Genomic DNA, 22,400 nt, shown 5'->3' with positions numbered 1-22,400 from the left:
TGGATCTGACATCTTATAAAGTATGCCAATGCATGTTTGCCGAACAAAAAATTTCCTTTGAACAATTAACGAAGACCTGTTAAGCCTTTCCCTGAGTTTTACTTACAAGAACACTGAACACTGATACCTTAATAAATAAACTGCGCAGATCCATTTGTTTACCTTGAATTTAAGATTACTATTAAGTAGCAAATTTTTAACGAATAACTGACTTAAAAAATTTTAGTCGATATTCAGCATGATGGAACAATAGTTGAGTACTCAAATATTCAATGACATCCCTAATATAAATCCAAAGTGTCTAAGTCAATAAAAATGAAAAAAAAAAAAAAACTGTAAAATGCAGAAAAGTTACCCAATAATGATGAAAATAACAGGTGCATTCCTTTATATGATGAATAATGAGTGTACAAATTTTCAGACAAATCTATGCAATAGTCTCTGAGAACAGGTCCAGACAAAATCATGTAATTAAAATGAATTAAACACCTGTAAAATGCAGAAAAATTATCCATTCATGATGAAAATAACAGGTCACACCTTCAAGTATACAAATTTTCAGACAAATCCATGCAATAGTCTCCGAGAAAAGGTCTGGACAAAATCTTGTCTACAGACAGACGGACATGGTGATTCCAATATATCCCCCCTAAACTTCATTTGTGGGGGGTATAACAAGATTTATGGGGGACTATTTTTTGTGGTGGAAGGATATTTAGAAGAAAATGCTTCAAATCTACACATTTGTTTGTTTTATTATCTTTGAACTTTAGCTACATATTTTTACTCGGATAAATTTTTTTTGTATGCATATACTAGGAATATTTAATATATGTTTCAATTAAATTTTTTAAAACATATTTTACACATTCACCCAACAGACTTTGGCAAAATATGAAGATATATTGATCATAAAATTTACATTGTTTTTCGCCTGAAAATCGCATATTATGACCAATATCTCAAACTTTACATCACTGGCCCCAAATTTTTCTTTCATTATTTTACATTACATGATACTTTCAACAAATCAGCACTGAAGTCATTAGAAACTTGGTACAAGGAAACATTTTATTGCCTATTTATATTTTTAATACCCAAAAATGATATTGTTTAGAGTCAAGTGATTTCAGGTACGTGGCTGATGGGAGCCACTTTCTTCGAAACTGTGCAAATACATGTAGGCTCCTAAAGATGGCAGATTTGCAGCTAATTAATAAACTATCAAAATCATAAAACTCGTATATATATCACGCTGCCAAAAACACTACATTAGTGTCAAGTGATTTGAGGTACATGGCTGATGGGAGACACTTTCTTTGAAACGCAAAAAGGTCACACAATAATTTACGTGCATTAATTTGCAGGTTTTTTTTTTCAATAATAAGTATTACTTAAACTACAGTACAGGCAACGCGGAACCCGTATTTGACCACGTCCCCTCGGCGGTGTGTTAATCCTTTCCGCGTTACACCGTCGCGGGTTTCGATCGCAGTGCTACCTGCGACCGTGTTTGCACCGCGGTGGGGCCAGCTACCGTTTTTCTTCAGCTTAGAGTTGTTACCTGTAAAGTGTTTTCGATTTTTAATCGCGACGGAAAAGGGGGGAGGGGCGTAATTTATTAAAGATCATGGCATACATTATATCGCTCCATACCATTGGATGATTTTTAGATTTAATTTTAAGTGTTATCAAATTGTATAATAATTATTTATTTCCTTTGCTTTTTATCCATAGTAACTCAAAATTAGTTATTTCTCAAATAATTTAAAAAAAACATATATAGCTAGTACGTGCGGTAAAATTAGATGGAATATCGTCAGCTCATTTACCTTATATATTTATTTAAAATCAATAATTCCAACAAAAATTATCTTGAAATTGCTAAATAATCCATCTTATAACAGTAGCATTAGATTTTTTAAATGCCATCGTTTTTTAATGCATTAAAATGCAGTGTCCACGATTAGCCCGTGCAGTTGCGTTCTCAGCTACATGTAGTTAATGCATTTATTTTTCTGCGAGATTAGATAAGTCTTTGGTTTCTTTATAAAAAAAATGCCTTTGTATATTTAAATATTAAAATGAAAAATGATGATAGAAATGGAAACAGTATTATGATTAAACACGAGTACATTTAGGAATATATGTTGCACCATTAACTGCTATTATGCGCTAAACATGTACATGTAAGACTGTACAAGTAATATCAACATGATCTTTTTTTTTCGTTATTGTTAATAAAATCATTACATCCTATATATTCAGGATAATTTTATAGCTAGTTTTTCCATTTTCTTTCTTTTTGAAATTAAACATCATCATGCTCATCCACGCATCGTCAAATCGCAAAAAAACCCTCTTTTATCAGCTGATTTTGGGCCTTAAAATAATTTGAACCAATCACAAAAAAATTCTTATATTCAGAGACAAAATGTGTTAGAGCGATAGACTACGAGTTTTCAGGTGTCTGTGTAACTGGCCAATACTCCAACGAGGTACCTGCAATACCTACAGATTGCGTAATCTTACATCGTGAAGCAATATTGGCTATCTAATAAATAAATGCCCTGGAAGCAGTTAGTAAGTAAAATAGTGTCTGTCACTGTTACTGTTTCCGTGTTTTTCATGCAGAAACTCGATCGTAGAATTAGACAAAGTCCACAACTGGTCAATTAATTGATTAATCGGCAACAGTATAATACTATCTATTCACAGAAACGACTATTTTGAAACTGAAAAAAAAAATCCAGAAGAAATTCATTTCATTGAAATTTTATCATGAATATTTTGTTTTATCGATCAATAAACTGATTGAAGGAAAAACGAAGCACGTGCCGTAAAATTCTGAACGTTTTTTTTTTTTTTAATTCTACTTACATAATACATGCACATATACATATATAAACAGCAACATAAATATCAAGCCCGTCGGCATTTACAGAAAATAGTAAAAAAATAATTTGATTTATCTTATTTTTTTCAGACTCTATTAATTTGTTTTAAAAGTATGATTGATCTTCTTCCTCAGGGTTAAAAAAAGAAAAAAGAAAAGAAAATAGCAAGTATATATCGACTCGCGTAAATTTCATGGTTGTAATTTCATTTGAAAATGACAAAAATAATGAAACATTGAAGGGACTGGTGTGTTGTATGGTTAGACAACGCCTTGCACATTCAGAAAAATTTACCCCAGGTACTCTAGGACAGGTGTGAAACCCTCAGGGCATGCCGTTTCCTGCTCTTGGTCTGCTAATCCCTATACACAGGAAATGATTGCGACTAATACTTAATACACAAAGAAACAGAATATATTCAAGTAAACTTGGCATTTGATTTTTTTGCTGTGTATTATTGAGAACAATAAGTTTTCGTCTTATATTTAGTTATCCCCCCCCCCCCCCCCCTTCATTTTAATTGTATTGTGGAGTTCATCACCATGCACATCCTATCTTCTGTAATTGGAGAAATAATTACATTAAAAACAAAACACTGTTTACCAAAGAAGTAAATATCTAGGAAAAGAAAAATTATGTTATATTTCATTGATATCTTGTATAACGTTCACGCGCCCACTCACCAGCTCACTGCAAACTCTCACCATCGAATATTGGAGCTTTCCGGTCATTCGACAATTTCTGAGAAATGCTTGCACATTAATACAATAAAGTGAAATTAATTAAATGACTTATAAAATTTGGTAAAAATACAAAAACATAAACAGCATACAGATGTATTTTTTCCTCATAAGAATGCTGAAAACTGTTAATCGGAACTCACACTGACTATTTGTAACATTATTGCAGTTCGCATATACAGGTAATTTGAAAAGAGTTTTTAGAACTAATGTCTTATATTTCCGACATTGTTTATCATGTTAAATTCTCAAATGACACAGACCGTTCACGGTAGCTCAGTCGGTAGAGCGCTCGCTTCGTGATCGGGAGGTCGTGAGTTCGAATCTCGGCCGCGACAGACCTAAGTCGATAAAAAATAGGTAGCAACTGTTCCTTCGCCATGCGCTCGGCACTTTGAAGTGAAAGTTGTGGGTCTTTCGGATGAGACCTTAAAAACCGAGGCCCCGTGTCACGGCAGGCGTTGGCACGATAAAGATCCCTCACTGCTCAATGGCCCTGAGTGCCGAGTAAAGGTCAAAATTTGAAGCCCTTCACCGGTATATGGTGACGTCTCTATATGAGTGAAAAATTCTCGAATGGGACGTAAAACAATATACAATCAATCAATCAATCAAATGACACAGCTTATATATAGTTTTCTTGATACTATTTTAAAAAAAAGATGTCGTTTAAGTATTGATACATGTATATAATTAAAATATAGATAATAATTTTTAAAAAAAACCAAACGTTTGAAGAATCTTCTGCTTTTTTTTTTTTTTTTTTTTGAGTATGTTCACTATTTTCATCTCACTGCTGCAAAATAAAAAAAAAAATACTTTCATAAATATACATACACTGCGGATCTTAAGTCTTTTTTTTTAAAGAGGGAATTTCGCAAAATTCCTGTTCGGGGAGATAACTCGCATTTGTTTACGATACAAATTGATCGATGATTTAACCGCGGCGGGGACAGGTAGGTGATGAATTTCCCGCGGAGGGAACGCGGTTTACCTGTCTCACCTGGCCAAATCCCGCGTTGTGTTTATACCGCGACGGGGCGCGGGAAATACGGGATCCGCGTTGCTTGTACTGTATTTTCATAAAATAAGAATCTATTTACTGCCATGATTACATTTGGTAAAATACGATAAAGGTGAAAGTAATTAACCTTAAAGTTGCAAAAGATCAAATTAATTGTACCATAGCCAGTTAGATGCACACTGACACCCTATTTTCTTTGAAATTTTGAGTCATGCAATATATATATATATAGTTACCTAAATATATACTTCTCAAAAAATCCTTGATATAACTCATCTCATGAGTGACATACCTTAAAATGTAGTACAAATTTTGCTACCTAATCAATAGAACCCTGTCAAGCACCAAAACCCTTGACCACCATGGTCAGGACTTTAACAAATCTGTAAAAACTCTTTTGCTCATTACAACTTTGTGCTGTGTTTGCCTCCTAGATACCAGGAAAAGAAGCTTTTCAAGGAATTAATGCATTTTCAAAACAGAATCAACAGAGACCTATCCTAACACCAGAACCCCTGACCAAGAGGCCATGAATTCAAAATTTTGAAAGAGACACCCTTGTCCATAATAACCATGCACTTAGTTTGTCTGCTATACAAAAGGAGAGAAGATGATTTTTTTTTCAAAAAATTATGCATTTTCAATATTATGATTAATAATGCCCTAAACCTACACCAGAACCCCTGACCCTGTCACCATGAATTTCAAAATTTTGGTAGAGGACTCAGTGCTAATGAAAATCATGCCAACAATTTGACTGCTTGATGTCCATGAGTAAAGAAGACTTTTAAAGACTGCACTCACCCCCATGGTCCCCAAAAGGGGGGGGGGCATGAAATTCAAATTTTTTTGTTCCTCTTTGCCCATGGATGTTTATGGTTGAAATTGGTTACATGGTTTCAGAGAGGAAGCTGAAAATTTCAAAAGTTTATGACTGATGAAAGACTGTCAAAAAACAATGAAAGACAAAAACAGATAGCATTAGGTCATCTGAATGACCGAGGTCACCTAAAAAGATCAACAAGATTTATTTGAAACATGTACACACAAATGTCCAAAGACTGGCCAGTTCTAATGACATACATAGTTTGATGATTCTTCTGCCATTGATTTTGTCTAAATAACCTTAGGTCAAGGTCTTAACACAACCTCAGCTGAAGAAAAATCTTTGTGCCAAGAAACAGCTTCCAATGTTTCTCCATTTTTAAGATAAGCCAGGACAGAAATTATACATTCTTCTAAAATTGACCTTGAACTTGCCAAACTGACTTTGGTTCAAGATTATATCACACCCTCTGGTCATAGGTAAACTTTGTGAATCAACTTCTAATATTTTTAAACATTGTGTATCAACTTTATATTTTCCTATATTTTTCCTTTAAAGAGTTGTGAACTAAACAGAAATAAAATCTTATGCTGCAAGTAACCTAGAACTTGAAAAAAATTATCCCGAGTTGATATCATAACACACCCTCAAGTCATAAGTAATCTTTGTATATAGTAACAAGAGGCCCAAGGGCCTTGAATCGCTCTTCTGATAAACTGTACAGCCTAACACTTCTATTTGAAGCCTCTAAGTATCCTGTATATTTAGATACACCCTTGAAATTCCAGAGGTAGGTCATCATGACCTACATTTTAGATGAAACACTCTGAGAACCCAAGATGATTCTAGGCCAATTAGTACCTGAGAGTTGGTCATGGTGACCTACTTATCACTTGTCATTCTCTGAGCACCCAAGATGCATCAACTAAGTTTGATGATTCTAAGCTAATTAATACCTTAAATATTTTTAAAATTATAACCATAAAATTTCAAAAGTAGGTATCAGTGACCTACTTTTCAGATGACATACTTTGAGGACCCAAGATGCATCAACTGACAAAGTTTGATGATTCTAAGCCAATGTATCTGATATATTTAAATAAAGCCATAAAATTTCAAAAATAGGTCACATTGACCTCCTTTTCAGTCGACTAACTCTGCGGACCCAAGATGCATCAATTGACAAAGTTTGATGATTCTAAGCCAATTAGTTCCTGAAATTTTTAATTAAAGCCCTAAATTTTCAAAAGTAGGTGACAGTGACCTACTTTTCGGTTGACTTACTCCGAGGACCCAAGTTGCATCAACTGACATAGTTTGATGATTCTAAGCCAATTAGTACCCGAAATATTTAATTATAGTCATATAAATTGAAAAGTAGGTCACAGTGACCTACTTTTCAGTCGACCTACTCCGAGGACCCAAGATGCATCAACTGACAAATTTTGATGATTCTAAGCCAAATAGTACCCGAAAATATTAAATACAGCCATAAAATTTCAAAGGTAGGTCATGGTAATTAACCTACTTTTCAGTTGTCATACTCCAAGGACCCAAGATGCATCAACTTGACAAATTTGACAAAGTTTGATGATTCTAAGCCAATTAGTACCCGAAATATTTTATTAAAGCCATAAATTTTCAAAAGTAGGTCACAGTGACCTTCTTTTCAGTCGACCTACTCAGAAGACCAAAGATGCATCAACTGACAAAGTAAAATTATAGTCATATAAATTGAAAAGTAGGACACGGTGACCTACTTTTCAGTTGACATTTTTTGAGGACCCAAGACGCATTAACTTACAAAGTTTTATGATTATAGGCCTTAAAATGTCCAAATTATGCCTCTAAAATGCTTTTTAATCAAATGCCTGCAAAGTTCAAAAGGTAGGTCACTGTGACCTACTTTTGTGACAACATGATATGAGGTCCTTAGATACATCAACTGACAAGATTTAATGATCCTAGACCTTAAAGTAAGCAAAATATCAACATTTTAATAAAATGTAATTTTTGGTCAAATTTGAAGTGACCTTGAGGCCACGCCCTTTGCCCCAGGGTAAATCCCTGTGCAAATTTTAATCTACAACATATCCTCATTCTTTTGCGTAAGTTTGGTGATAATCTGCCCAGTGGTTCTTGAGAAGAAGATTTTTTAACAACCAGTACTTTTGTTTCTATTTTCCTAATTATTTCCTCTTGTTTAAGGGTCACAACCCTAGTTTTAGTATAAACGAGAGCCCTTGGGCCAAGGATACCCTGTGACAAATTTGACAATAATTGGCCCAGGGGTTCTTCAGTTATGGCCCATATTCTAAAAAGTTTACGCACACCGCACAAATGGCTTTGAGCCATCGGCTCAGAAGAGCTAAAAACCAGAAACTTTTTCCTAAAGAGACCCTAACTTGCTTAAAATAAATCAAATTTTTTGTCATGTATCATGCCACAATATTTCTCCATTGAAGAGAAAAGGATCAGACATGAATTATACACTTTTTTTCTGCCAGAGACCTTCAGACTGCCAAAATGTCAAGGTCATGGTTAAACTCTCCAGTATTACAGTTTTGTCAAAGAGTCTCTAACTTGTAAGGTTCAAAGGTTACAAGGAAAATTAAAAATTATGAAAAAATGTTAGAGTTTCAGACAGTACAAAAACAATATGTACCAATCTTCAAACTCAAGGCATAAAAAAATGCAGAACTTGAAGTAAAGATAGCTAGAAGAATCTTTACTTTAAACTAAAGAATAGCTTTTAAAATGCAATACATGTATTGGAATGTTATCAGACAAAAATACAGGTGAACCAAAAAATGTTTTTTCCATGTCAGAGAAGAAAAGTCTGCATATTCTTGATATGATATCAGCACCAAAGAAGTATCCCATTTTTTCATACCATTTCATTTTTTAGTAATTTTGAATGCCCCGAACGTTTTTTTTTTAACAGTAACGTTATTTAGTCAACAGGATTCACAGAAATTTTTTCAATTTGAAAATATGCAAAGGTTTCCTTTCATGAAATTTTATTCAAATTTGCCAATCAAAAACTCTCTTGCCTTTCTGACAAACCGAAAAACCACCTCATATGTATTACAAAGGCATCCATGACAACCTCCCTTTTCTAAACATTGAAATTTTCTTATCTGTATAGTGTGAAGCTAAACTTCATTAAATTCAATGATACAACCTATTAAATACTACAGAAGAGATCATATACTCTATCTAGCCAATACTTCAAATGAAGGGAAGCAACTCAATTTTTTACAAAATTTTAACATCCAGTGATGTTAATACATTTTAAGGTGTTTATTTGAGCCCTGCCAGAAAGACCTAAGAAGTTGCATTGGCTAATTAGCTACTAATATACCACTGAAATTCACCAAATTAAAATCAAGAAAAAAGATGTAGAAATGTTGCATACCATGGAATCATATGCGTATTTAATAATCAAATCATTCTCCCGATCTGGAAATCAGCCTAGGTTATTCCGAATACATCAAAATTTCCTTTTGATAAAAATTTGAACACTGAGCTAACCTCAATTCACATTAGTTATATCGTACTTGTATCATTCAATCTGTTGTACGCAGTACTTTCGTAGTGTAATGCTTATTTATGATTGCTAATGCGTAATTGTACGCCCTGTTTTAATTCTTAATGCGTATTTTGAAAAATTCAATGCATATATCTGCAAATACGCACCTTATCTGGAGCTCTGCGTTAATGCAAATTTCTGCATATTTTACACATAAAAAATACTTTTTACCCCCTAAAACATCACCTAAAGGGTCATTATGATGCAGAAAATTTTTTAAAAAATTGAGTTCAAGGTTGTTGCCTGGATGACACTAGTTTATTAACTTACATTAATATTAATCAAAGTTTCTGGGAATAAATTGGCAGTGATTGGAATTACATTTTAATGTCAAGAATCTGTTTAAATTTTCAAAGAATCTATCCTATTCTTAACATAACCGGAAGTCCAAATAAAAAATATCACTTCTGTCTGAGTTTTGAAATCAGCATATTTATTTCAGTTTGGCTTTGTCAGAAAGGCTGATGTTTTTAACAGAAAGGTGAGCAAAGCTCAATTCATTGATGAACAGTTTTGCATAACATTCAAACAACTTTCAGATTTTGCTTCTTGATTGATGTGTATTCCGAAAAATCCAAATTGCGGAATTGGTAAAATGTGTAAACAAGTGATAAGTTCAATAATATTTAACATTCATTTTTTAAACATGATGTAAGGAAGCATATCTACTATAAGAACTGAAAGCATAACCATAATATATTTTGACCCTCAGAAATTCTTTTTGACTCCCAAAAAAGAACTTCAAAGGGTCATAATGACCCTTGGTTTTCAAAATTAGTGGAAATCATGTACACATTAAATTCACTAATATCCAATCCAAATCACTGAACAAAACCAATATATAAATAAAACATTAATCTGCCTATAACTCCATTCTCTATCATCCATCTTCAGACACTTCTGGATATTTAGGTAAATCCACTATTGTGTACTTTTCTCGGGTTTTATATGAAGGGAAGAGACCTGTTTTCCCTGTCCTGTGGTTCATACCCTTAGAATACCCATCCCAATGATTTCCGGCAATGCCTACCATATCACCTGGTTCTAGATCTATTTCTTGGTCATTTTGTTTGACATGTCTTTCCACAGCCTCTACACTGTGTCCATTCTGTCCACCAAAATAGTAAATGTCATCCAGAGATTTAAAATTACTCGTTGCATCACCATGCATTGTCTGCATCATCTCATAAGCCACACGACACACCTGAAATGTATCCAATTTTACGGCAATGATACAAATTAGGTAAATTCATTGTTATACACATATAATTATATTAATGATCTTTTATCTTCATGCAGCCATGCCATACAGCCTGAACCCCTACTTAATGAAGAGTAATGAATTACATAATTTTGATAAATAATACCCCTTAATATGATACCATTCCGCTGCTATGTTTCCAGGAGTAGATTTTTTAGAGATAACTTTTTAGGGCTTTGGCCTCAAACTCTCAGGCCTTCAGAGGAGCAAAACACATAATTCAGTTAACTTTCTCAGTGATTTTTTTCTACCGATTGGAATGGGTACTGTACCGATTCAAATGGGAAAATAGCATCGAAATAGACAAAGATAGATCAAAGGGGAATTTTCTGTAACAAGAACAAAGTACATTTATTCTACCTTTATTCTAACATATTTACATTTGCAAATGTTTTCATTTATATAACACTATTGAAAGCAATGTGTATCTATATCCCTAAAAATACAGGTTCCTCCCGTCATAAATGTTCAACGTAATTTCCCAGTGACATCATAAGGGTTGACATGCAATCAATAGATCAAACTCTTCCGTTGAGTTTAAAAAATAAAACATTTCGCATGTTAAAGATTATAATCAGGCAAATATAAAATATGAATAAGTCACAAATGTAAATAATTTAAAGTAATAAGGTATCATTTTAAAACATCTATCGGGATATACATGTAAATACTGGTTGGTACGATCATCAAATTTACTATAAAGCACTTCGGGCGCAGGCTTTATGGAATTTGATCTCGTGATCAACCCGTATTTATAGCCTGATACTTGTTTAAAAATGATACCTTATTTCTTAATTAATTAACTATTATTGCACATTATAAAGAATAAACAAGCAATCATTGCTTTGCATATTAATGTCCTTTGTTCTTACGTTGTCAAAAATTTAAGGAACTATAGGCTATTTCCAACATGTGTCTTGCCATTTTACGAAGGGATGTCTACTTTTCATTAAGGAGGAAGTGAGAGTCAACTTGTACAGTATTTCTAGGTCATCGCACTTTGTTCTTAAAACAGTTGGACTGGGAATTTTTAGTCTCAAAATTGGGAAAAAAATTAATACTTTTTGGCATTGGGAATGGTACGATTTATTAGTACCAGTTATATAAGGGAAAAAAAAAACACTGTTTCTTATCACTGTTGATGAGCCGTCATGATTGTTAAAAATTAACTTTATCTAAACTTAAGCTTATAATTGTGTAATTATTTTGCTGTATGTTATAAGAAAGATATTCTGATGTTTGACTGCCCTAACTTTCATGTTATTCTCACCTGTGATGAAAAGGTACAAACTAAATGGTCACACAGCGACAGGAAATGAATATCCAGAATTACCCCCCTTAAGGATTCATCAGAGTAGCGTCTGTTCAGCCCAGCAGATAAGGTAGCAGCAGGGTCACTGATAAATGTGTAATCTGGATAACTGAAAAAGATGATAATTCACACAATAATATAATGATAACCAATGACTCTAAATGACCCCCCCCCCCCCCCCCCCAAAAAAATCCTGGCGATTCTCATTTGTTTGTTTAAAAGTGGCTATATATTTTAAAAACATTTAGATGTTTATGTACAAATTTCAGCTGCAAAAAACCTTCATTTAAATGTTCATTTTTATAGACATGAGTAAATGTATGTTTTAAGACTAAATGTTATCAAAATAATTCAACATAAATAAGCCAGAGGCCACCAGGCTTACTTGCTTTTCTTCAGGTTATAAAAAATATGCTTCCCCTCTTTTAGTATTTGAAAAATTATAATCATATATTACAGTTCACCCCATCATCAAGGTTTCATGACTTTACTGAATTTGTATTACTGAATTATTGAATAACACACAATGTGAAGAACCTTTGGTTCAGGCTAGCTTACAAAAGGCCCATGGGCCACAATGCTCAACTAAGTCACTTTGGCCTGCTGTTCTTCAGAAGATTTTTCTATTTTAAATTTCCATCTTTATTCCAAGGTAAATATGTTGACCCCATATTGTGGCACCAATGGATTTAGAGATTTTACTATACCTGATTACACACATTGGTTTGTTTCAATATCAATATGATCAACACGGCCCTACTGTTTTGCATGGAGAAGACTTTTCTCATTAAATAAGAAGAGGCCCATGGGCCACACACTCACATGAGTAACCTTATGCCTTTTTTATAGATTCCAATGTAAAGAATCTGGGCAGATTAGCAGAGCCATATGCCTTTGCCTGTTTACTTGAAATTTCTGTGGTAAATTTACATACAAATTTGACTACCCATATCAAAAAATAATACATAAAAGTATATTTTTAATATATTTTTAATACAATCATTTTCGTATTGTTTAAAATTAATACAGAAAAAATATATTATTTTTGTATCACCAACAAATAGGTAGATTATTTTTGTATTAAAATCTGACTTTGATTTTTTACAGGGTATTATTTTTGTATTTTTTGGGACTTAGATTATTTTCAGTATATCATTTTTGTATTTTTGTGGACTTAGTTTTTTTCAAGTGTATTTTTTTCTGTATTAAAATTGAACTTAGTAATTTTACAGAAAATTACATACAGTTAATCTGTATTATTTTTGTATTAAAATTGAACTTAGTAATTTTACAGAAAATTACATACAGTTAGTCTGTATTATTTTTGTATTAAATTTGGACTTAATAATTTTTCAAAAAATACTATACAGTCAGTATGTATTTTTTTTATATTTATTTTGGACTTAGTGTTTTCTTTTACTGAAATTTGTATTTCTTTGAACTTAGGAAAATTTACAGAAGTTCTTGCAATAAGTCTGTTGGAATTAATATTTTTTCTCAGATTTTATTAATTAAGACCACTGCTATAAAGGTTGCTTTTATACTATTTACATTTAATTGCTATTTAGAACAGAAAACTTCAGTAGTTTAAATTTGTTAACTAAACAATTTCATTTTTAAAACATGTCTTTACTAGGTGTGAAATTGTCATTTGGAAAGAGATAGATACGTCTAAGGGGACACCTGTGCTGTACATGATACTTGTATTCACGCGGTAAATTTTGAAGTTTCAGAGTTTCAGACTTTCTTTTTGTGTTGAAAATTTTACAGCGTGTTTACAACCGAGTGTTTACAACTATCGCCAACAGCACAGGTGGCCACCTGCAGGCTAACAATAGACGAGTACATGTTATACTACTCAAAGAAATAACATGATTTACCCGTGAAAACACATCCCAACCAAAACCAAAACAAAAACAAACAACATGAAGAGTTCCACTAAATACAGTACCTACGATGTTTTCTTGACTATACAACTCAACGTAGTATACATTATATTTAATTCAGTATGTATTACAATTACATGGAATAGAACTATTTAATTATCCGCTTTAAGAAAAAAATTAAATAAGAAATTATTACGAAAGAATATCATAAAATAATATAGAAAATGTTGTGAAATTGGTGTAAAGGATAGTTGTTAAACATTATTTCAATCTCTGGTACCGTATGTATGAGTTAAGTTGTCCATCAAAAAGGCTATATATTATGTATCTACCGCTCGTTTTGATCATTATATTTGAACTTTATGGTCTACTTCACAGGTCAACTTGAATATAAAAATGGCTGCTCTCAGCGGAAATGATGACCGGAAATAACGATGTTTCGTTATCGGTAAATTCCGTAAGGAATAAAAAATGATTCTGATAATTAAATTGAACATCGTTTTTTTCTAACATAATTTTAGGTTTGTTCAATTGATTCAAGATATTTAAAACCATGTAAATATGTTTTCTCTAACTCTTCCGATCTCAACATCGGTAATTTTCGTATATGTGACACAATATGATTGGTCAGATTTTAAAACTCTTCCGTACTGTTCTCTGATTGGTCAACAATATTTCACCCACGCCATTTTGAAAATTCTTCCCGGGACGTGTTGAGAAAGCTGGAGGTGATTTTGAATAAACTCTCATTTGCTCGCGAGTAAAATGGATTGAAAAACAGAAGTGCAGCATAATAATGGTACACAGGATCATATATATGAACCAAGGAAAGCAAATACATAAGGAGACCGACGTTTTTTAGGCATCATATCTGGACTTTTCTGGTGTAAACAACGACAGTTGCGGTAAGATTATGTATATTTTAGCACATTAAAGTTTCAGTTTTTTAAATAATAACTTAGTACAAAGATAGAGGAACAAAGAATGCCTTTTTTACCCATTTTGTAGTATTGTAGAAAGATAAAATAGTACGGTTATTGGCCATATGGGGAACAAGGGTTTTTGTGATAAATTCTGATTGGGGAGAGAGGGGTGGAAGATGGGGGTAATTTTCAAGCCTTTGGCTTCCTAGTTCTGTTTCATTCCAATTTTTTCAAGTTTACCATAGACGAATTATTTATTTTCCCTTCAAAAACAATTCTGTAATTTGTATAAACTCAATTTTTTTTCGGGGGGGGGGGGGGGGGGGGGTAGGTTGGGTTCGGGGGGGGGGGGGGGGCAGTTTATTTAAATAACATTGGGGCACACATTTTGTTTACTCTTTCAACATTTTCAAGGACAGATTGTTTATTACAAATATTTTTTTAAAAATATTTTATAAATCAGTCCCCCCCCCCCCTTTTTCTTCTCCAGATTGTCAAATCAAATGGTTGTCCCCTAAGACACCCCAGATTAAAGAAAAGTAATTTCAATGGTACAATTGTACGGAATTTGGTGAACTCCGCTGGATCTTTTGGAATTTCAATTTATATTTATTGTTAATTTTAGTCAGCAGAACATTGAAGAAAAGCTGATTAGTCATGGAGGAAGAAGATCCCTCTCAAGAAAGTATTGCAGGTGTGTGAGCTAAACAAAATCTATATAGAATTATTTTGGATGTGAAAATGTGTGTTTTGTTGAGGTAATGGTTCATTAAATTTTATCATTATATCATTCTGTTCTATATTTCACAGTGATGAAGTCAGATGAGATGACAGGTTTTGTGATTTGAAGATGGACTTCTGCAACAAAGTAAACACTCCTCTACCTTTTCCATACAAAAGAAACAGCAAAGCAGAGAGATCGAAACATGTGGTAAAAATACAAAGAAAACAGGATTAGTTAAACTTGTGAAAAATATCAAGACTATTGAAGAGCAGATTATATGTAAAAAGAAAGACTACAATTGGTAGCTGAATCAGTAGCCTGGCCACATTAATTACTTTTTAATTAGCTATTTGTACATTGAAGGTAATCTGACTGAGTTACTAAAATTGTTATTTAACAAATATTTCAAATAAATAAAAGATTTTTGAATAACAATCAATAGATGCTATTAAGAACCTCAATCTCCAACCCCTTTTCTTCAAATAACAATTTTTGCCCATGATCATTTTTGTAGTTTTTAAAACTCTGTTTTGTATTATTTTAAGCATTTAAATGTATTTTTTGTCTATCATTCTTGTACTTTTTTGATATTTTTGAAATAAAATCCTTCATGCTGATAAAAATACAAAAACAATACAAATTAATACAAAATTAATACATTCTATATTTTTTTCATACTTTTTTTGTGTACTGTATTATTTTCATATTTTATATCTTTTTTGTACTTTTAATTTATCCAGATGAAAAAATACAAAAATAATATATGTGATACAAAATTAATATATTCTATATTTTTTTTGTATTTTAATTCTTAAAGGTGAAAAAATACAAAAATAATATATGCTAATACAAAATTAATACATTCTGTATTTTTTTCTATACTTTTCTATGGACTGTATTATTTTTATACTTTGGAGAGGAAAATAGAGAAATAATACAAAAGTACAAAAACAATACGTTTTTTCAGGTCATGTGTATCATTTCTGTATTATTTCGAAAAAATAAAGTATATTAAAAATATATTTTTCTGTGTTTGGCTTTTAAAAAGTCTATTATTTTTGACCTAAATTGGAACCAAGATTTAGAGGGTTCCAAATTTGGTCATTAAAAATATACTTTTTTTGTATTATTTTAGTATTTTTTTCTTGTATTATTTTTGTATTCATTTTCGATATGGGTAGTTGTAAGTGTAACTGAGACCATTACAGATGTTCCCCAAACGCTCTCCCTACTACCTTTGGGGCTCAATTCTCTATATAATTATAACTTCTCTTCAACAAATTAAGCAAAACCTTTGTATTATAGACTTTATCAACTTATTTTCAAAAGTTTTTGCTGAAATAACAATGCAAATATAGCACAGTGAGCATAAGCAAATCAGATTTAATTACATGTGCAAGCACATGATTACGAAAATTACCATATTTATGTACAAAATCTAATATAATGCCATAATAACGAGGCCCATGGGCCACATCGATCGCCTGAGCACTATGGCCAGGAAAAAGCAAAAATCAGTTCAGCATTGAAAAGCTTAAGTGGTCCTGACCTACCCCTAATAAGGGAAGGGGTGGGTGGGTTATGATTTGAACAAACTTGAATCTACACTAACTAAGGATGCTTACATATTTCTTTGACTGTTGCTTTTTTCCTATCAGTTTGAATTTGCAATGTGGTCCCACTCTACCTCCGGGGGGTCATGATTTGAACAAATCTGAATCTACACTACCTGAGTTAAATGCTTCCACATAAATATGACCAATCATGGCTTTGCTGTTCTTCTTCATCAGATTTAAAAAAAAATTCCTATGCATTCCTATGTATAGCTTTGCTCGTCCATTGTGGCCCCACCCTACCTCCGGGGGTCATGATTTGAACAAACTTGAATCTACAATACCTGAGGATACTTCCAAATAGATAATAGATAATAACCAATCATGGCTTTGCTGTTCTTGAGAAGAAGATTTTTCCTATATATTCCTATATAAAAGTTTGATAATCTATTGTGGCCCCACCCTACCCCCAGGGGGACAGATTTGAATAAACTTGAATCTACACTACCTGAGAATGCTCTAACCACTGCACCACATGGGCGACTATTCATGTCTGATGACTGAATGATGTAGGAACTTGTATTATCTATATATACGATGGGTGATCAAAAAGTTTGAACTATCTCTATATTTACAGAACCACAACTCAGATCAGAATGAAATTTGGCACACAAATAGTCATACTCGTTCTATAAATAGCGGATGTCATAAAATGTTTTGCATTTTGCATTTTGGGACAGATTTGAATAAACTTGAATCTACACTACCTGAGAATGCTCTAACCACTGCACCACATGGGCGACTATTCATGTCTGATGACTTAATGATGTAGGAACTTGTATTATTTATATATACGATGGATGATCAAAAAGTTTGAACTATCTCTATATTTACAGAACCACAACTCAGATCAGAATGAAATTTGGCACACAAATAGTCATACTCGTTCTATAAATAGCGGATGTCATATAATGTTTTGCATTTTGCATTTTGGGACAGATTTGAATAAACTTGAATCTACACTACCTGAGAATGCTCTAACCACTGCACCACATGGGCGACTATTCATGTCTGATGACTTAATGATGTAGGAACTTGTATTATTTATATATACGATGGATGATCAAAAAGTTTGAACTATCTCTATATTTACAGAACCACAACTCAGATCAGAATGAAATTTGGCACACAAATAGTCATACTCGTTCTATAAATAGCGGATGTCATATAATGTTTTGCTTCGTGTTTGTGATGTCACAATGTGAAAATATCGTCAATATGTAGGTGACTTGTGACAAAAAATGGTTGACTCAGTTGTGCTCGAACAACGAACGGTTGTAAAGTTTAATGTATATGTTGGAAATTCCTTCGCAGTAGAATATGATAATTTGTACAAGGTTTATGAAGACAAAAGACTTACCAGAAGTTTAATCATTAATTGGATTGATTGTTTTAGTGAAGGCAGTGAGATGGTTAAAAGTGATGTTTGTTCTAGTGCCAAGCGAAAGCATGCCTGGGAAAAGATGTGTCCTTAGCTGAGCTATTGTTATGAAAGATCTCCAAGTTACAATTAGAAAAAATGTTGAATATCTTAACAATACTATAATTATCAAATCCCTAAAATATCGATTACTTTAAACTTTAAATATACGAAATAAAAAAAAAAAGGCACCCATACTTTATTCACATTGGATAAACGGCACTCCTGAGACAGAGGACTCGGGTTGTGATGGTCACCATGCTAATTCTGGGAAGGGATATCCTTATCCACCCATCCTATTGCCAGGATCTGGCTATTTCTGAGAGATGGACTGTTCTTGTTATAAAAAATAACTTGCATGGTAAGAAATAGAAGACTTGGAAAAATCTTTTAGCTTTGGTGAACAGAACGCTACGAAGCATGTCACGTGACCACCTGGATCACTTGATTTGCACATGGGCAGAACAAATACAGATGTGCATTAAAATCAGAGAGGACTACTATAAAAAATAATGAACACTGAAACTTCATTTTATTTCTTTTAAGGAAGTAATTCAATTCGTTCACGAACTTTTTGATCACCCCTTGTACTATGAATTTCATCCTCTTTTGTTAACATTTAAGAGCTTTGAAAGTACTACCAACCTTATCCAATCAGATTTCATGCTTGTGCATATTTTCTAGATTTCTCACATATATTCTTACAGTGCTTTATAACATATGCCAGTGTCTTAAATTTCAAAGAAATATATTTACATTCAACATGCATTTTGCTTATAAAGTGTGAGGAAAGCTACAGCACTCAAAACACCATAACACGGACAGGGGTGAAAAGGTTAAAATATGCGTTTTATTTTGACTTCACAAACGTTGAACACTGTGGAAGTGCAACGTCATAAGCGAAAATCAAAATTCACACTCACATTGAATAGAAGCTGTTGCAACGGCTCTTCCATTAATTATAACTTAACTGAAGGATAATACAGGGATTTTGAAATATAAATCACATTTGCAGTCGAAGCAAGGAGTTAAAAAATGTAAAAATAAGCACTGAATCATTATTTTTTGAAAGATGTATAAGTCTCATAACTGCAACGGTGTGTGCAAACAAATTTTCATAATGCATGTTACTCAATTTATTTGCAGACCCCATTGCAGTTATGAGACTATATCTTTCAAAAAATAATGATTCAATGCTTAAATATTCATTAGTAAGAGAGATACAACCTATAAAGTATTAGCCAATCAGATTTCAGCACACATGCATGCATGTCCTTGCATTCAATTTTGATAGTAGCATAATGTAGGAACCCTTTATACTTATCTACTGTAAAACACTTTTCATTCACGAGAACTTTACTTTCGCGCAACTATGGAAATTTTGTCTCACTTATAAATACCAATTAGCTATCTCATGAAAGTAAGGTGTCAAATCAAATATATTGATGTACAGTATATTCTAAATTTCATTCTGTTTTGTTGAAAACTAAAGAGGTAATAGCAATTTTAAGTTTCAGCCAATCAAACCCATAGCTCCCTTTCTAAGGAGGAAATTCTTCAAAATCATATGTCTGTTTTAGATATTTTTAATATTCCCAACAATCAAAATTAATTTGAATTAACATACCTTTACTGGATTCCTAAACTTCATAAAAATCCTTACACAGTGGGTTCCAATAAATGTTCTATCAAGCCTCTTTCTTTACTCCTCACTAAAATATTTACTGTAACTTCAGGAGTACTATATAAGAGTATATTGGAGAAGTGGTGTAAATCAGATGTGGATACTTAACAAGAGGCCCAAGGACCTAGAATCACTATTCTGAAAATTGTACAACCTATAACCTCATCTGTTTTAAGCCTCTTGGTAACCTATATATAAGGATAAAGCCTTGAAATTCCAAAAGTAGGTTAGCATGGCAACAACTGACAAAGTTTGATAATTCAAAGCCAATTAGTATCTGAAATATTCAAATTAAGCCATGAAGCTGCAAAAGTAGGTCATAGTGACCTACTTTTTGCTTGATAAACTCCAAGGACTCAAGATGCATCAACTGACAAAATTTGATGAGTCTAAGCCAATTATTATCTGAAATAGCAATAAAATTCCCAAAGTAGTGCTACTTTTTGGTTGACACACTTTGAGGACTCAAAATGCATCAACAAAATTAATTAGTATCTGAAATATTCAAATTAAGCCATGAAATTACAAAAGTAGGTCACATTGACCTACTTTTTGGTCGATATACTCCAAGGACTCAAGATGCATTAACAGACAAAGTTTGATGATTTTAAGCCAATTAATATCTGAAATATTTAAATTAAGCCATAAAATTGCAAAAGTAGGTCAAGGTGACCTACTTTTTGGTTGACACACTCTGAGAACTCAAGATGCATCAACTTGACAAATTTTGATGATCCTATGCTTCAAAGTGTCCAAAATATGCCTCTAAAACAATCTGGAATGAATACCTGTAAAATTCCAAAAAAGGTCATTGTGACCCACTTTTTAATAAATCTGTTTTAAGACCCCTAGGTGCATCAATTTACAAGGTTTGATGATTCTAAACCTCTTAGTATCTAAAATAATGACCTTTAATGTTTAGAAAATGATAAGCCATTAAATTCAGAGAGTAGGTCACAGTTACCTACTTTTTCATTGACACACTTCAAGGTCCCATGATGCATAAACTGACAAGTTTTAAAGATCATAGGCTTCAAAGTATCCAAGTTATGCATCAAAATTAAAATGAAAATGAATACCTGCAAAATTTAAAAAGTAGGTCACCATGACCTACTTTTGAGTCAATATGATATAAGGTCCAAAGATGCATCAACTGATAAGATTTGATGATCCTAGACCCTATAGTAAGCAAAATATCAAAGTTTTAATAAAATGTAATTTTTGGTCAACTTTGAAGTGACTTTGAGACCACACCCATTGCCCTAGGGTGACGCCTTGAACAATTTTTTAATCTACAACATATTCTCATCCTTTTATGTAAGTTTGGCAATAATCTGCTCATTGGTTCTTGAGAAGAAGATTTTTTAGCAACCAGTACTTTTGTTTTTATTTTCCTAATTATCTCCCCTTGTTTCAGGGTCCCATCCCTGTTTTTAGTATAAATGAGAGCCCTTGGGCCAAGGATACTCTGTGACAAATTTGACAAAAATTGGACAAGGGGTTCTTGAGTTATTGCCTATATTCTAAAAAGTTTACACACACAGCACTAATGGCCATAGCATTCCTTTGGCTCAGAAGAGCTAACAAACAGTATTCAATCTCAAAAAGTATGTTCTCAAACTTCGTATGGGAAACATAAATATGTACATCACTGTCAAAATGAAAATATTATGTGTACATGTATCTAGGATCCAACAAAAGCACTTGACCTTGTATTTTCTGCTGCTGAATTTTGGACACTGGCAGTGCCTTTCATTCTGTATAATTAGTGTTAATTCCTATTGTGTAGATATTATCATATACTGAAAGGAAATTTTAAAAGAAATGCATACCTAAATATAAAAAGGTAAGCATTTAATACTTTGCGACACGATGATAGCCAAATTCAATTTTACATATTATTTCATTCATAATTTGATATTAATCAAGGCATAATATTGAATCAGATGACATTCAAGCACCACAATTGTTGACTAAAGGGAGAAGAGGTCAGAACTTTAAAATTTAAAATTTCCAAAGTCAATAACCTTCATTCTGCATTTATAACAGCTGGTATCACTTTGAGCATAAAATTGATCAAATGGTTGATTCTTTGAATAGGAATGAGATTTCAATCCTTAGCTCCTTGGTGGCATTGAAATGGAATGTATGAGTCTAATTTGTTGATGGATTTGTCCCATAATTCGGGACTAAATGGTGACCACTGTGTGTCTGTACACTGTTGGTCACATGCAAATCTCAGCATACCCAAGCAAAGTGTGTTCCTTTCATGTGGAAGATCTTTGTAAAGAATGGCCAGTGTGCTTTGACGCATGCCTCTATGAGACTATTGCGTACCATTTTTTCTCTAATTCTGGCTGTCGCCCACATGGTAGAGCATCTTTTCTAGAGACACGGAGAAAGGAGTTGATCCTTTCGCCGCGGGATCAAATCCTACTGTGGGAGGTGGAGACTGGTCCTTCAGATAAGACCATATAAACCGAGGTTCCGTGTCGCAG

General features: G+C 32.9%; 1 protein-coding gene and 1 long non-coding RNA gene across 2 annotated transcripts in view; one reads left to right on the top strand and one right to left on the bottom strand.

Annotated features, from left to right (window-relative positions):
- Positions 1-9,328: 9,328 nt before the first annotated feature.
- LOC133173203 (alpha-(1,6)-fucosyltransferase-like) overlaps positions 9,329-22,400 on the bottom strand; it is a 151,388-nt gene continuing 138,316 nt past the window's right edge. The window contains exons 8-9 of the mRNA XM_061308162.1: positions 11,611-11,761; positions 9,329-10,283 (exon numbers count right to left, since the gene is read on the bottom strand). Coding sequence (XP_061164146.1) covers positions 9,960-10,283; positions 11,611-11,761 — 475 coding nt within the window. The 3' untranslated portion in view covers positions 9,329-9,959. The remainder of the gene's footprint in view (positions 10,284-11,610; positions 11,762-22,400) is intronic.
- On the top strand, positions 14,125-15,535 carry LOC133173219 (uncharacterized). The gene is made up of 3 exons (XR_009719005.1): positions 14,125-14,443; positions 15,087-15,155; positions 15,272-15,535. It is a non-coding gene; the product is annotated as an uncharacterized LOC133173219 (long non-coding RNA).

This window comes from Saccostrea echinata, unplaced genomic scaffold (genome assembly GCF_033153115.1).
Source record: "Saccostrea echinata isolate AGI-Se365-2 ecotype Australia unplaced genomic scaffold, CSIRO_AGI_Sech_v1 ptg000002l, whole genome shotgun sequence".
Lineage (NCBI taxonomy): Eukaryota > Metazoa > Mollusca > Bivalvia > Ostreida > Ostreidae > Saccostrea > Saccostrea echinata.
This window is presented reverse-complemented; position numbering and strand designations above follow the sequence as displayed.